This window comes from Osmia bicornis, chromosome 4 (assembly GCF_907164935.1).
Source record: "Osmia bicornis bicornis chromosome 4, iOsmBic2.1, whole genome shotgun sequence".
Lineage (NCBI taxonomy): Eukaryota > Metazoa > Arthropoda > Insecta > Hymenoptera > Megachilidae > Osmia > Osmia bicornis.
In genome coordinates this window covers 6,937,356-6,953,661 of record NC_060219.1, presented here as the reverse complement: position 1 = coordinate 6,953,661, position 16,306 = coordinate 6,937,356, and the positions used below count along the sequence as shown (strand labels likewise).

The 16,306-nt window shown below is 32.8% G+C and overlaps 4 protein-coding genes across 6 annotated transcripts; 2 read left to right on the top strand and 2 right to left on the bottom strand.

Annotated features, from left to right (window-relative positions):
• The first annotated feature begins 131 nt into the window (after nucleotides 1-131).
• Nucleotides 132-3,497, top strand: LOC114881178 (ufm1-specific protease 2). Of its 2 annotated transcripts, XR_003790230.2 has the most exons (11): nucleotides 132-423; nucleotides 519-734; nucleotides 817-1,044; nucleotides 1,114-1,281; nucleotides 1,358-1,451; nucleotides 1,535-1,792; nucleotides 1,868-2,011; nucleotides 2,084-2,219; nucleotides 2,298-2,418; nucleotides 2,480-2,551; nucleotides 2,625-2,717. XR_003790230.2 is itself a non-coding variant. In XM_029197881.2 (10 exons), the coding sequence occupies exons 1-10, from the start codon at nucleotides 385-387 to the stop codon at nucleotides 2,834-2,836; spliced, it is 1,749 nt and encodes a 582-aa protein (XP_029053714.2). In that variant the 5' UTR covers nucleotides 133-384; the 3' UTR covers nucleotides 2,837-3,497. The 2 variants fall into 2 exon arrangements, 1 of the variants encoding a protein (XP_029053714.2); XM_029197881.2 differs by having other exon boundaries at nucleotides 133-423; nucleotides 2,298-2,551; nucleotides 2,625-3,497.
• LOC114880773 (mitochondrial import inner membrane translocase subunit Tim8-like) lies at nucleotides 3,266-4,291 on the bottom strand. The gene is made up of 2 exons (XM_029197154.2): nucleotides 4,004-4,291; nucleotides 3,266-3,755 (listed from the first exon to the last, which is right to left on the bottom strand). Exons 1-2 carry the CDS (start codon nucleotides 4,103-4,105, stop codon nucleotides 3,585-3,587), a joined length of 273 nt encoding a protein of 90 aa, XP_029052987.1. The 5' UTR covers nucleotides 4,106-4,291; the 3' UTR covers nucleotides 3,266-3,584.
• Nucleotides 4,292-4,624: 333 nt separating this feature from the next.
• On the top strand, nucleotides 4,625-16,190 carry LOC114880628 (lysophospholipid acyltransferase 6). 2 transcript variants are annotated; one of them, XM_029196870.2, is made up of 12 exons: nucleotides 4,625-4,785; nucleotides 4,863-5,418; nucleotides 12,054-12,199; nucleotides 12,870-12,947; nucleotides 13,575-13,666; nucleotides 13,900-14,011; nucleotides 14,222-14,357; nucleotides 14,440-14,587; nucleotides 14,668-14,873; nucleotides 14,938-15,135; nucleotides 15,217-15,368; nucleotides 15,458-16,190. In XM_029196870.2, exons 2-12 carry the CDS (start codon nucleotides 5,335-5,337, stop codon nucleotides 15,609-15,611), a joined length of 1,506 nt encoding a protein of 501 aa, XP_029052703.1. In that variant the 5' UTR covers nucleotides 4,625-4,785; nucleotides 4,863-5,334; the 3' UTR covers nucleotides 15,612-16,190. The 2 variants fall into 2 exon arrangements, with proteins under 2 accessions (XP_029052703.1, XP_029052693.1); XM_029196860.2 differs by having other exon boundaries at nucleotides 4,625-5,418.
• On the bottom strand, nucleotides 9,722-12,030 carry LOC114880657 (hymenoptaecin-like). The gene is made up of 3 exons (XM_029196925.2): nucleotides 11,801-12,030; nucleotides 10,758-11,707; nucleotides 9,722-10,423 (listed from the first exon to the last, which is right to left on the bottom strand). Exons 2-3 carry the CDS (start codon nucleotides 10,845-10,847, stop codon nucleotides 10,064-10,066), a joined length of 450 nt encoding a protein of 149 aa, XP_029052758.1. The 5' UTR covers nucleotides 10,848-11,707; nucleotides 11,801-12,030; the 3' UTR covers nucleotides 9,722-10,063.
• Nucleotides 16,191-16,306: the final 116 nt, after the last annotated feature.

Here is a 16,306-nt window from a genome sequence, read left to right as displayed (position 1 = left end):
TTTCGCCTACCAACATTATAAATGAAACAGTCCCTACGATTTAGTAAATAAATTCAATGATAGGGTGTGTTCAAAAATTGACTGAAGCCCCTAGTAATATTACCTGTTTGTAATGTTCAGCGAGGAATGACACACTTTCTTTCTATTTAAATGAACTCGGATACAGTTAAATTATATTCTGTATATATATATATACGTTTATACGTAACAATTGTGTATACATACATTTATTTAGTTGCTGATATTTAGTACCGTTCCATATACTTTTGTTTCAATAACTTTATTTAATGTACTTTTTGAATTAAACCTTGCCATATGGAAATAGCGCACACCTAATTTGCGATAATTTTATGTAGAAAACAAGTTCGTAATTTGATTGCTGAAATGGCACCGCAATTGCAAATTTTATCCAACGTTATAGAGGTAATTACGAATACGTTTCAACTTCTGTTGCGTAGAAACTATGTGAAATATGTTGAAAATGATGATACCCTTAAAAATTTACAATTTCTTTTCAGCGATTGAAAAGTATAAACGATGGGGTAACTGGTCATCTGTATGGTGTTATGTATAATAATACGTTAACGGTCTTAACATTTAGTATAAATGTATTAAACAACACTGAAGTTAATATAAATCATACAACATTACAATTACATATGCCAGCAGAGGTATACCTCTGTGGGATCTTACATGTTGGTCAGTGTGAAGAAAAAATGCCTGATTCATTTCAAGTAAGGCAATAAACGATATTAAATGTTTAAATATGTTATGTAGTTATAACAATGACCATATTTACATAATGAAATTATTTAGGATATAGATATCACAGATAACCCACTATTTTTGAAATACATTCATGATAGTTTAAAGGTAGAAGCATATTTTTATATTCACCAGAAACTTGAAACTGTTGATGATGTAAATGTTATTAATGAAAATGATATCTATCAAGAATTCACATACATTAGATTAAAAGGAAGCTTGCCTTTGATTGTGCAAAATGGTAATGTAACAGAAGTATTGGAAGAAATAAGAAGAAATGTAAGATTCGTATACTTTATTGAAAGTCTTAATAATTGATATGTTGTATAATGAAATGATTCTTAATAGATTGCATCAGGAAAAATAGGAATTCAGTTTCCATCAAAAAATACTTTTCTTTCCAATAATGATAATGGTATAAAAGATACATCCCTGAAAGAACTTCTAGATATGCATGAACATTATGAAGGATCCAAAAATATTAAAAGAGGCATTATGCGATCTACAGGAGTTGTGGTATACTTTTTCAAACTTTATAATCTTTGCAATCCTTCTGATTCAGAAATGTATATTTGTTTTGTAAACTTAACAGGATGCTGTAAATGCCAATATATTTTTAAAAATTTCTGGAGATAGACTGACAGAGGAAAATATTAAATGCGCTCCAGTTCTTCAATACATAAAAAGTAATCTAATATATGTATATGTTGAATAATCAAATCTAATATAAATATTAAATATGTATTAAAATACAATATTTATCATATAGGACCATTTAATAGTTTGGAGTGTAATTTGTTGGTTGACACATTATCTCTGGCCAATCTTAATATGAGTCCTGCAGATTTATATGGAGTATTGGTTGAATCTATGTGTAGAAATATTAAATTAATAGAAAAGTGCTTTGAAGACCAGCTCCAAAATTCAGAAGTGATCAAACTTCCAGTACCTCTACATTTTAAACCTCAAGGTTTTGGTCATTTATTTACAGTAGTTTATCCAAAGGGTTATACTGATAAAGAAACAAGTAAGCCCTTTTACATCAAATTGTCGTATTAGGTATACAAATTAAAATATTTCACATGAAATTAATTAATTTCAGTGAAATACCGTGAAGATTTACATATAATTTTGGGATTAGAGATGGATAAACCGTATTTTCGTTATGGAAATGCTGTGAAATTTTACGATTCACAAGTGGAAAATATATTGATAAATCCTCATGAAGCAATTCAGCAAAATCATGGTACCTGTTGATCATGTTATTTCGTATTTTATCATATTACATTGTTATAAATTACGGTTAATTTCTTATTAGACGCGGCAAGTAATAGCCGAAAAGTAAGTATTGTGCAAGGTTTATATGCATATCATCATTACATGCAAGACAATTATGATGATAACGGCTGGGGATGTGCATACAGATCGTTACAAACAATTGTTTCATGGTACAGGTAATTTCAATATTAAAACAATCAAAAGAAATGTGATTTTATGGAAGAATGTTTTTTGTAGCATTTTAATTATTACAGATTACAAGGTTATACTGACATACCAATCCCTTCTCATTCTACAATACAAAAATGTTTAGTGAACATAGGAGACAAACCTTCAAATTTTGTCAATAGTAAACAATGGATTGGTTCCACAGAAGTAGGTTTTGTACTAGAAAGTCTTTTAGGTATCAGTGTTAAAATACTCTGTGCATCTACAGGTGAAGAAGTATCGGCATTAGCTGTGAACCTTCTGCATCATTTTCAGACACAGAGTACACCAGTAATGATTGGTAAGTAATTTCTTTATGCCTAGATATATATAATCATTTTGTTTTCTTACATTTTTGTTTCAATAAATTTTAGGTGGTGGAGTTTTAGCTCATACAATTTTGGGAGTCAGTTATGATGAAATTAGTGGAGATGTAAAATTCTTAATTCTAGACCCACATTATACAGGTTCAGAACATTTACCAACTATAATAAATAAAGGTTGGTGTGGGTGGAAGACAAAAGATTTTTGGAAAAAAGATGCATTTTATAATATGTGTCTGCCTCAGAGACCAGTGTGCATATGATCATATTCAACGAAAATATTCAACGAAAATTGTGTACTATTACAGTGGCAGTGTTCAGAGATACATGACAGATAGTGAGTTTAAAATAATTTAGTGCACAAGTGTTACATATAAAAACATTAAGATGAACACGTCAGTTCTGAATATTATATTTTGTTAAAAAATTATTAGCATTTAATTCTAAGTGGAAGTCAATTCATTCCAATTTTTATATTGATATTTTAATACTTTTACGTTTTATTGTACAAATTTAAAAGTACATTTACAGATAGAAAGCTGCTTTTGCTAGAGAAAGTTTCTGACTTAGTGGTATGTGTTTTTTATGTTAATTTTTAATTCATGTGATGTTTTAACGCACTTGTAGTTGAAATAATATATTGCTAAGCTATTAAAGAGAATTAGTATGTTTATATTAAAACACATATAACATACTCAAAATGTATTTATTATAACATCAGTCGTAAAATAGGCTATTATGTTTCTGTACAACATAATTCCTTAAAAACAGGAACATAATTCCTTTGAACAGATTTCACAACTACTAGTAAGTTAAGATGTACATTATGTAAAATATGAATTGAATTTTTTGTATAAAAGATTTTAAAGAATAATTTTGTTGAAAAAAATATACAATTGTATTTGTTATTTGCTAAACATTAAATATGGTTTATTTTTTGTTTATTTACCAAATACTATACAGATGAAATTAAAAATATTTATAGTACAGTCATGCAAATAATTTAAGAAATTAATTTTCTAAAACTTTTTGTAAAACTTGTCCAAAACGATTTGTGATTAAAAGAGAAACATCTATAAATCTATCAACACAATTGCTCAAACATGTTTCTGTTCGACTGTCCAATTTGACTCCTGGTTTTTCAACACATTTATCCCAACAAATGTCGTTGAATTCACGAATCTAAAATTACATGGACAGAAACTTTTGTGAAATCCGATTCTAAAAGTGTTAGTGTTAGTAATTATAAGCTACTAATATTATCAGCAGTTTTGAATTAGAACATAACGCAACTAACCTACAAATCACATGTAATATATATTACAGTGTATTTAACACACTATATATTAATTTTAACATTAAAGTTTGAAAAGATTTACAAGCTTAACGACAATTTTGTTTTCCGAATTATTTTACATAAAATATTTCACCTGTGCTTGGAATTGCGCTTTTTGTTTTTCAGCTAGAAAAAATTCTTGTAATTCAGAATCTGCTCCTGCAATCTGGCTGTCTTGAAGACTACTATCGGACATGTTGAGTGTATTTTATTTTTCCAGCTTTAAATAATGAATTAAACAATATTTTATAAGATTAATGATACAGTAATCTTGCTAGCACGCACGTGGTTTACTCAAGTTTACTATCGATCACTATCGATAGTAACTAGTTTGAGAACGGTGGAAGGGATATGCTAGTAACTTATGTAAAGAACTTTTACCCACCAACTCCAAAACGACACTACTATACGACTGTAAATTATAGAGCTATTATAGAGCTATTGTAGAGCTATTTATTTCGAGCTTCTTTATAATTATCAGGATGTCATAATGGTAATACCTGACATCATCTATTAGCAGTAAGATACAAGAATTATAAATTCATTAACAATGTTTGTGAATGAAATCTGATCAAATCAATAAAGCTATACGATAATTATTACAAATGTCAACATATAAGGGATGAATCTATTATGAAAGAAAGAATGATGCAAGTTGAAACATTAAAAATTTCATCATATTTATTGATATTTCAGTAATTACAGCTTAGGATTACAACAAATCTCGCGATAATCAATTTATTCGCGATACTGAGGTAGCGTTAGAGAGTCAAGGATCAACACGAATCAGCTGTGACCAAGATTGTCGAGTTTTCCCCTTCTCCGTTTCCATTCCCATCAAAAAGGTTATGGTCTCCGTACCACGTTGAACAGTTGGTAAGTTCAATTTTTTAATAAACAATCACGCAATAAGAATAATTTCTATATATCTTCATTTTGGTATACATCATCAGTTATGTGCAAACTTACTAAACATCGTATATCCGCTATTATTCGAGTACGATTACCAATTATCGACGAGTGTCAAGATCGACTTGCTTGATGTCGTATCGAAATCGCAACCTTAATGAGGGGAATAGCCAGAGAGAGGGGGAAAGCTAGCTTGGCCTAGCTAGCTTGGCCATCTTTTTAGTTTACATCACGTGCAATTGATCATGCCACTTGTGGATACGGCCCTGGGTGCCGGCAAGTCAACCAGCGCGGAACGAAGCGGCGCTGCATTTCAGGAACTGTCCTCGTTGACGGCGTCGTCGGTGTCTTAGTCGCGTGAATTAGTCGCATTCTAGCCATTGTTCCCTTAAGGGAGAGGAAGAGAACGGTGTAAAACCAGTGTCTTAAAAGGCACGCAACAAAATTTTCCGAGGCATAACAACGTGTCACGGTGGTGTGTGCGCGCGTGTTTATTTGATTCTATGATTGCTGACAATGACCGCGATCGTGGAGGATTATTACGACGGTTCCCGGACTTTTCAGTGGCTCGCAGATCTTATCGGTGTGCCGATCGATCAGGTGAGAAATTAATCTCTTTTTCGTTTTTATCACGTGATACCCGCCCTTATTATTACTTCTTTCTCTATCACTTAAAAGGATGGCGCATCGATCGAATTTAGATTACTCTGGATCTCACCCGCCGTCCCTTCTTTTATTATGCATCCTTGCAATTCAACTTGTTGATTTCATTACCGCCTATCGTTTTCTCACAATGATTGTCAAGGTTAAGGCTTATCGGCATCAGCTGTATTCACGAAATCTCAACATTCTGAATTTTGCGCCTATTGTCCGTGGCTTTTAATCTACATAGTTTAGAAATAGTAGAACGGTATGGCAATCGGTGGTTCAATTGTTCGAAGGGTTAACTGTTCGTTAACGCTGCTCTCGGTATTGTAATGCATACGATATACGTGCGTAGGATTCGCATAAACACTGTCATTGAAATCACTTTCACGCCGTTTCTATCGTATAACAGTATAGACTGTGTTAGACTGATCCTGATATAGCGTCTTATTCTTGTATGTGCGTAAATCCAATCCTCTGACCATCCTACGTAAATTATCGAACGTTAAAAACTGAACGAGAAGTCGTTTCAAAACATAATTTTCCATTGAAAGGTGTATCGGATATGTTATCATGGTACAACGACAAAAATTAAAAATAGCGTTGAATGATATTGCGTTTCGTACAGATATTTTAACGTTCACTTTAACTTAGCGCGGATGCATAGAATTTCTATTCACGTGTTCCGCTTTCACGATAAAATCAAGTTCGTGTCCTGTCTAACAAGTATAGCAAAGGTGTCGTTACACAGTAAACACGATAGTGTGAGTTTCATAAATTTTGTTGAAGAAATGTAGGAAAGTAATAAGACGCCAAGCGTGGTGAAATGTGTATATTCTGTAAATAGATTGACCGGTGAATACATTGAGAGACTCGACACGATATAGGCTGCATTAGATGCAACAGTTGAGGAAAGGTGAATACAACGTAAATTACTTCCGTATGAACGAACGATGTTTACTATCGACTGACGGCTGATAGCTCAGAATTGCTGTGTCTGAATTGCTCTCTAATTATTATTTACAGAGATAGTAGTATTAAGTAGGCCAATAAACAAATGCATGTCCCGTTGCCGAAAGTACCGTGCGTCGCCGACTTTCCGGACGGGTGCTTGGTGTACCTACAGGTATAGGAAAGCATAGCGCCAGGAGCAAGTTGAAGAGAAATATTTCCAAGTTAATAAATTTATAGTACAATTGACGAATATTCCACTATAACGAATAAAATTCATACTATTAACGTTGATATCATGGTCACTGATAACATTACTATTGCTTTGGTGGTTAATCTTATTTAAATTTGCCTGATAAAAGCGTTAATATTATTATCGTTTCAACCATTACATTTTGCCATAAGATTGTATATCTAGAACAGTTTTAAATTTAAGTTTACCCATTGCTATTTTTACTCTGTTCACGATATGAAATGAGACAGCTTTGTAAAAAAAAATATTTACACATCGTATGAGTGGGATATTTTTGTGTAAATGAATGGCCTGTTCTCGCGTTAGTCATACGGTATCATCAATAAACATAAGACTATGATAAAATTGTACGTAATTGTGATTATCTATAGATAGTAACATAAAAATGAGAAATTTACTCGACGACGCGACGCGACGCGTCGATAACTTACTGTACCCGTTTCTCACTTATTAATTTCAATTCATTCCTTCTCAATGCGACAAATAATTGAATTTAACCCTTAGAGTACTGCGAACAGATACATGCGTTCAATACCAATTATGTTGCAATACTTCCAACTGAAAAGAAACTTCCTTTTAATTCTACATCTTACGTTACTTATTTTTGTACCGTGCTAATTTTAATGCTTACATCAAGGTGCATCAAGAATTGGTTGACTCGTCGACGCTAACCGTTTAAGGAACGTATCGGTGGCTAAAGTTGCAATGCAACTCGAAGAATGCGTAACAATATGTACATGGGTGTCCTATTTTCGAGGAGCGGTACGACTAGGTTTCCGCTTCGTTTCAATGAATTGTTAGCCCTCGACAAAGATCAGTATTGTCCCGTTATACTAAACAGTACCTCTAATTATCCATCAGATGAGAAACGTGTGAACGGCGGGTAAACTCGTTTTACAACACCTTTTGATCTTTACACTATGTACTATGTAGAGTTTAAGAAAAATTAAAAATCTATAACGTTGAATTATAAGTTAACGAATAGAGAAAATTATATTTGTATTAAGTCATTATTTTATGAATAATTTGGAGGAATAGACATAATCGGTTGAATTACAATTTGTTATATAAAACAACTTCTGCTTTCGCAAAGATGCACGCAACGTGTGAACTGTTGAGTGTAGAATCTAGAGATCATTGGCCTCTGTTAGCAAACGTGATCAGTTCATCTTGAACCCTCGAGACGAAATAAATCGGCACTGGTACTAGATAAATTATCTCGAGTGTGGCGTGATGTCAGTACGGAAATTAACAATCGTCATCGACCCTTTTTTTTTTAGGAATGGTCATTTACATCATTCAGTCGTTAAATATTTCCATTTTCCACCTTGCAATTTTCTTTATGACTTTCAAGCAAATCATCGCTCTGTGAAGTGTTTTTTCTCCGTTGCTAAGATTGTACAATCCTTATGCATATGTTCACTATGGTCGAAAAGTTAATGATATTTTATTACACTGCTCATGTAAATTGATCACGGGTGATGTATTATTCTATAGGTAATGCATTACCTTGTAGTTAATATATTCATCGTTCAAATTCTAATTCTCAACAAGCGTTTAGATTTATCTTTATAGAACAAGAGAAATTAAATGCGCGTGAAGCTCTGTTGGCTTCTTTCACTTTTTCTATAAAAATTTATTCGCGAATAATGAAAATCAACACGAATAATTAACGAACCTTTTTATTTTTCAACGGAATGTTAAATTAAATATTAATGTTAAAAATTTCAGAATCAATAATTTTGTTATTTAGATTGATTGATTCGTAGGAAAGAAGGAAGTAAATGGGAAGTGAATCATCAATGATATGACAATGATTTCCATCGTTCGTTATCGTTATCTGGAAATTGATATATTGCTTTAAGTTTATCTTTTTGAAACTAATACCTAATTTAAAGAATTTTAAAGACGTCATAACATCGAATGTAGGCCGTCTCGAACTGTTTCTTTTTTCAGTCAACCTCTAATTGGATGATGTTTGAAAATCTTGACCTATTTAATGTCATCTTGTTTTGTTTATTAAAGCAAAAAATAAAATAACTGCCCGAGGTGTACATTTATTTTCATTCAAGAACCGCAGGTACCGTTGTGTTATTCGAGTAACTGTTATAGCTAGAAAATGTGCTTAACAAGTTAGCTAGCATGGAGGTCACAGATAACTAATGCCTTAAATTTAATATAATTGGATAATTAAAAATGGGACAAACAAATTTGAATAATGTTACAATTATGTTAATTATAGAAAATAACAATTTGTATTTTTAAATTATACAATTAAAATAAATGAGACAACAGAAAAGGTAAATTATTGTTTAGAACTTAGAACACCAGCAAAAGTGAACTAGATTCCTCATACCTTTGTGATTTTTCGACTATTTTTGAGGTCTAGTACATATATGGTACATTCTTCAATCATTCGAGAACAGAACACTTCAAACTCTAATTAAGAGTTGGAGTGACAATAGAGTCGTCCTGGAGTTGAATTCTTTCTTTAAATTTTACCAAAGAAAATGATCTTTTCACCTTCAAAATTAATCATCGAAGTATACTTTAATTAATTTCAAGAAAGTTGAAAATTTTCACATCATGTATTAGGTACCCAATTGTATGCAAATAGTGAATATGTGTGCATATTAGGTACCCAATTGTATGCAAATAGTGTAAAATATATCCTAATTTTAAGTTTATACAATATACATCGTATTTTCCTAAACTAAATGTTTGCTGCGTTGTTCGAACATTTCTTTTGGTCAAAATATTTATTCATTTCGTGGTATCATTAATGTTTATTAATTAATGATAATATCTGTTAATATTTCGACTTTGACCGTTGGTATCTGAGGCTTTAATTTCGCATAATTTTCAACATGACCTCGCTTCAAACCATCACTATGCACTTAAAATCGTACATTATTATTGATACGAATTTAATTGGCAAGTTAGCAAGATATTCATTGAGTCTCAGATAAATCATTTATTATCATTTATTAATTCAAAACACTTTGCTATCAATAGAATCATTAATAAAGAAAGGTATAAAAAGAACTGATCACATGGGATATAAAATTACGTTTATTGCAATAAACTCACAATACACTTAATACGTTATTAACAGCCAATAATTGATCAGTAATTGATCACATTGTTATTAATCAATAAAGATAAATAAGGTAAAACATAGCCAGAATAAATAGTTATTAACCCTTTCGCTATAAAAGTCATATAGTCTTCGATGATTAATTTTGAAGGTGAAAAGATCATTTTCTTTGGTAAAATATTGTTAATTACATTAAGAAAATGTAATCCTTTAGAAATGGAAAGATGTCGCAGAGAAAAAGGGTTAATTTTTAAGCGTAATCGATGCTAAAATTCCATGATGTTTGTAGGGAAATTGGTTTACTCTTCTTCTCCCTGTTCCACGACCTCGTCAACATCGCGTCTGAATCTGAATCCACCGTTTACACCGAAGGTAGGCGAAGGTCTTCCACCAGGGCCACGTTGAACTTGACCAAATCCACCGATGAAACCATCCTTGAACCTACGCTCGGCATTAAGGCCCACATGAGGTTGAGCAGATTGTCCTGGGCGGACATTCAAGCCTCCATAAGCATTTGCATTTACTCCATTCTTGTCAAAGACCCGTTGTTGGTAGTCGATGTCCAGGGATGGTCGGCGGTCTGGACCACTCAGGGGTTTCTCACCCCTGATGACGACTGAACCCTGAGGATTAGCCTCGCGACGAAAACGAACTGGATTCTAAAACATATGCCGATTTAATTAGTATTTATGTAACAACTGCGTTTATAAGTGCTTAATGTAACATGCTAATTACATGTTAATTAATCTATTCGTTTTGAAAGTTTATACTTGTGTATATAATTTGAACCTTCATTAAATTTTAATTAGACTGCAAACTTCTAATTTACGATTCAAATATTTGAAACTCAATGTCAATATTCAATTTCTAAATATTAATTGATATTATTTATCTACTTTTGAATAAACAGTAGCTCTAAATATTTAAACATTGAAAAGAAATACTAGAAGATTAGAAATTTCTATCGAATTGCAAATAATTGCAAATACTTACGTAAGTTTCTAGTAATTGTTCTTCCCCAAATTCAGCGGTAACGTATGCTACCGCACAGAAAAGAGCCACTGCGAGAGCGATGAACTTCATTTCGATGATGTTTGATTAATTTGCTTTGTAGAGACGAGCACAAGGTTTCTAAACTTCTTGGATGAAGTTGAGTGAACTGTATGCCACATTGGGCAGGAGCCTGCTCTTATATACGAAACGCGAACTCTATGCATTTTTCCTGTTCGCTTTGTAATGTTTCATACGGGGGATCACCGTCGGTTTCTTATCCGGTTTTGTCTTTGTATACATTTCACTCTTCCTTGCTGATGCAGGAAATTCCCTCGTCACGGGTCATCGAGGGTTATCAATCTGCATATAACTATCTTATGGACGTGTTTAATTTTACATACATTAAAGAGGTATTCATTCATTAGATTGTGAAGATTAATTCATTTGATGTCAAAGGTGACTACGATCATCCATAATTAATTTTACAAGCGTTTCTGTTTGTTTTTTGTAATAAAATTATAGCGATTGGAAGTAGTGTTCTTAATAAAGATTTTTACGCTCGATAAACCATCACCATGGTGTTCCAATAAATTTACAAATAAAACGTAATATTCTACTAACAATAAGTTACTATATTGGTGCAAAACGTTCACATCATTGTTTTGTTGTTGCTGTTATTTTTTTTTTTTTTATTATTATTATTAAGTTTAGGTAGCCTCGCGTACACTTTATCCAGTGAATACGGTCTATTACGCACGCCAAGGAACAATAGAGCCTATACAAAGTATGTTCTCTTTCATGCATGGCCTTCGTAGTTCATACGAGCATAATGCACATTCTGTCGTTCTTTGTAAACGGGGAAACCCTTGTAGGACAAAATCGTTCAGGAATTTCCATGCTCCTCGATTATTGTTCTCTAGTTTCCCATCTATTTCATCGCACGAAAATGTCTGACGTAAAATTTACATAAATTCAAAGTTAGCTAAATAATTCGTGTAATTAATAATATCATCAATAATTGAATTACCTTTAATTGAATTTACCTTTTTGGTTGTGTCACCCTTCCAGAAAATCCATATATTTGATACGCATACCTATATCGTTTGAAGAGATTAATTATGTTCTTCCCCGTGGAACTGGGAAATGAGTCGATTCTGATAACGAAATAATAACATGCGAATGACGTCTCATTTGTTTGTTGTCGTGCGTTGAAACTGATAACGAGCAACGCTGCGGGAAAATTTGCGTGGGTGGTTTTCAGAGATAGATTTATAATACCAGTATTTCTTTGCGCAGGTGAATTTTTTAGTAACACAGTTCTCGGCATTGATATTGGCTGGAATTTTAAGGAACTTCCTTAGCCCTACCAAAGTATCACCAACTACTAGACATGTGTTTGGTCTTGTCAATGGTCTGCTGCTTGGATATTTCTGCTTTGGCAGGTAAATCGATCTGCATAGATAAAAAAATATCAATCAATTAGTCGATGAAGGGTTTGTAACTTTGTTAAGCATGAGAGTGTCGTGTAAGTACAGGGTGTTCAAGATTTATTAAGACACTTGATCGCGGCACAGGTGCTTCTATATTATCCTCGATCTAAACGTGAAATTATTATACAACAAATGGCACAAGGTTTGAATAATTTAATATTGCAATGTGAAAGTTTTTTATTATAAAATCTTTATGCTTCGGATGTTCATATTTTTGATAATTAATTAAATTTGCGATATTTCTAGTAATTCCTTTATTATTTTGCTGTCAAATGTGTGAAATCAAAGGTTTAAATTCGAACAGAGCTATTTGATCAAAACTAATTTTGTTAAAATTTCATTATACCTTCTGGGTATAATAATTAAATTCTATTGCATGCACTTTTATTGTAAAAAATGTGGTGAGATAAAAATATTCAACGAACGAATCCGGAGCGTTTTTGCAATATTTTCGCAAACACCAAAAAAGACAGCCGAATAAAATATGCAAATTCTCTTGTTTCTTTTGTATTTGATTTCAATGTTAATACGTTTTAATTAATAAACACTCTGTATGGTAGAATTCCTGTACTAATTTAACCATCGTGCTTAATTTAAACAAAAAATAATCGTATCTTTTCAGCCAGGCGATACACCTTGCAGGCCTTCCCATCTTATGTTACATAGTAATGTGTACGCAAAATCCTCGTAATATGCAGAAGTAAGTTGAAATTAGTTTATTAATTGTTAAAAACAATTCATGTCCTCTCGGAAAACTTTTTCACCCGTCAAAGGAGAAAGTTTTCTCCGCTTAATTAGAAAGTTTCTACTAATTCTAAGAGTTCATATATCGAAGGCAGGTACTGTAATTATGTAAAGTTTGATACTTTCGTAATTAATGCTGAAATAATGTAAATGAAAGCAGAAATTTGTAAACATATGCTGAACAAAAAGGTGTGCTGGAAAAATTAAAAAACTAACCGTCTGGAGTCTTATTCACCGTGTATAAATATATTTCATTAACATTGTCGCGGAGATCGCAGACGTTAAGAATTAAATTCATTAATGATTAAGAAGTGGAGAAAGAAAATTGAATGATCTTGTTTTCTTGTTTACATGAAAAATATACGAACTTTCTTGTCGACGATTACACTTTATTGTTCTGAGATTTAAATTATCATTAAAATGGATTCTAAAGAATATGATCATTTTGTAAAAAATAGGGATTTACTAGATCGCTACTTGTACTGTGACAAATTAAAGGCTGAAACCTTTCACGTTCATTCTCATTAGCATGGTCAATGATCGTTTCTTGAACTTAACAACTCATCACTGTATCGTGTTTCAGTTTTGTGCTGGCGACAGCGTTGATCTACTTATCGTGTGTACATTATCATCGACAAATATATAATTACGGATCGTACACTCTTGACATCACCGGTAAGTATATGCAAATTAATTTTACTACGTGTGTCATTATGTTTTTTTATAACAATCTCTCTCGTCTCTAAATTACGTATTGTTTAGTTGATTTGCATTTGTCCTGTTACATGTCTACGCTCATAATTCTTTGAATAATTTCTTTCTTGAGATAAAAATTCAAACTGAAGCATCGATCGTCGGTTCTATAAGGTGTTAAAATGAAAAGGTTTTTTGACAAAAATATATTACAGGACCACTTATGGTAATCACACAGAAAGTAACCAGCCTCGTGTACAATGTACACGACGGTTTAATGCGATCCGAAGAGGAACTCACGCCAACGCAGCGTCATCAAGCCGTGAAGTGAGTTGACGTCTTCTTGAACCCATCGCATTTATTCCACAATACTAATTATATAATACGCAACGCGACAACGCCCATCATCCACTTGCATTCTGTATGACTTTCATTCGTTGCTCGTATTGCGAGCGAACTTAGATTCATCGTTTCACAACAATGCTTCGTATCAGTCGAATAAATTGTTTTATAAATGATACGGATAATTGATTTCAGAAAGATGCCGACGGTCTTGGAATATTTTAGTTACGTCTTCCACTTTCAAGCCCTAATGGCCGGACCAGTGATATATTATCGCGATTACATGGATTTCATTTATGGACGTATGCCATCGAAATCTGATGATCCAAAAGTAAGAATCTCAGTTTGTTGCTTATCGAATGGTCGGTTTGAAAACATGGAAAATTGCTACCATTGAATTTATTCTTTTCCAGGATAACGACAAAAATTCCAATGACCGCGCAGTAATAGTTAACTCACCATCCCCTACGTGGGTGGTAATCAAAAAGGTCTTGGCGAGTTTATTATGTGCGCTTATGTTCGTGATTTTCATTCCAACATATCCAATTCAAAGACTGAAAGGTTTGCTTCTTTATTTAGCATTTACTTTTCTATGCCACTTGGTCAATTTCTCATTTGACGATGTTTTATTTCATTTACAGAGGATGACTTCTTGTACAGCACGACAGTGTTCTACAAGATATGGTATTTAATTATTTCGACGACGCTTGTTCGTTTTAAATATTATCACGCTTGGATATTCGCTGACGCTATTTGCAATAACTCCGGGCTCGGCTTCAGCGGGTATAACGAAAAAGGGGAAGCTGTATGGGATGCAACTTCTAACGTCGATATCTTTGATTTCGAAGTAGGTCTTTAAAAATGACTGAAATAAATGGAAATTGATGTTCACACGATTATTGCGATTGCAGGTGTCGCAGAGTTTGAAGATGTCCATCGAGCATTGGAATAAAGGAACAAATCGGTGGCTTAGATCGGTCGTGTACGAGAGAATGAAACACAATAAGCTTATATATACATATGTTCTTTCAGCCATATGGCATGGTTTCTATCCGGGTTACTATTTGACCTTTGCCAATGGAGCTTTTATCACTATGGTATCGCGTACCGTAAGTATAGTTCAAGATAACTTTGAGTCGGACGTTAAGTTTATTTTCTTCTTAAAAAATAACTTTATGTTTCCTCAACAGGCTCGTCGCAAAATTCGCCCATACTTTTTAGGCTCGAAAGGGAAAAAGTTCCTGTACGACGGAATCTCATTCATCGCAACGCGAATCATAATGGCCTACATTACGTTTAGCTTTGTACTTCTGGAGTTCGTACCAAGTATCAAAGTATATTTGTAAGTATAATTAGTTTTAAACAATTAGACTTACACAATGGAATGCTTTGACAAGAAAATGTTATATACTCGCGTGTTCTTTTTTCCAGATCTCTATACATGTTTCCACATATCGTGGGTATAGCGATATTACTGATCGCACCTCGTCTTCCGAAAGTTCCTTCACAGACGAGTTCAACCGAAACAAAATCCAACTCAAACTCTCAGGAATTAATTAACGGGACTGCGCGAAAGTCTATGTAAAATTTCATTTCGACATGGTCGAAAAGTGATGATCATAACAAGAGATCCATATTTTTTATGAGTGTTTTAATATGCATATAAATATTATGTATATATATTCTATTTACACGCACAGTATATATACATATAATATATGCGGTACAATATTTATTGTTACGAAGTGTTACTGGTACAAATTCTATGTCGAGCGTGTAGAAAAAGAAATATTTGTTTTATAATATTGCGAGTGAATAATTGTATATTTATATAAGTGTCTTCGTACATTTGTTGAGAAACTGACAATTTGCTGTTTAATATTTTTCAGTAACAAGCAGTTTGACATCGGGTGATACTGCAGATTTTAATTTTCGCAACACACAATATACGTACATCTATAGTTTCCATACTTTTTTTTCTTTAATCTTTGTCGTGGTATTTATCGCAAAGATGGTTTAAACAAACCGCTATATTTCCATACAAGGGTGTTATGATTTTAAATCTAAGCCTTGACAAGTAATTTTTGCAGTTTTATACTTTGAGTATGCGCAACGATATCGTTATTAATTTAAAATAAATCGCAATATTTATTATTAAACGTTACATTTGAGAGTTTTATTGATCCTTGAGGAATTAATTCAATAAAAAGAATAAAGATAAAAATAAGTGGATGTTTAGTTCAGTCGATATCATCTACCTATGAAGTACTGAACAATAAT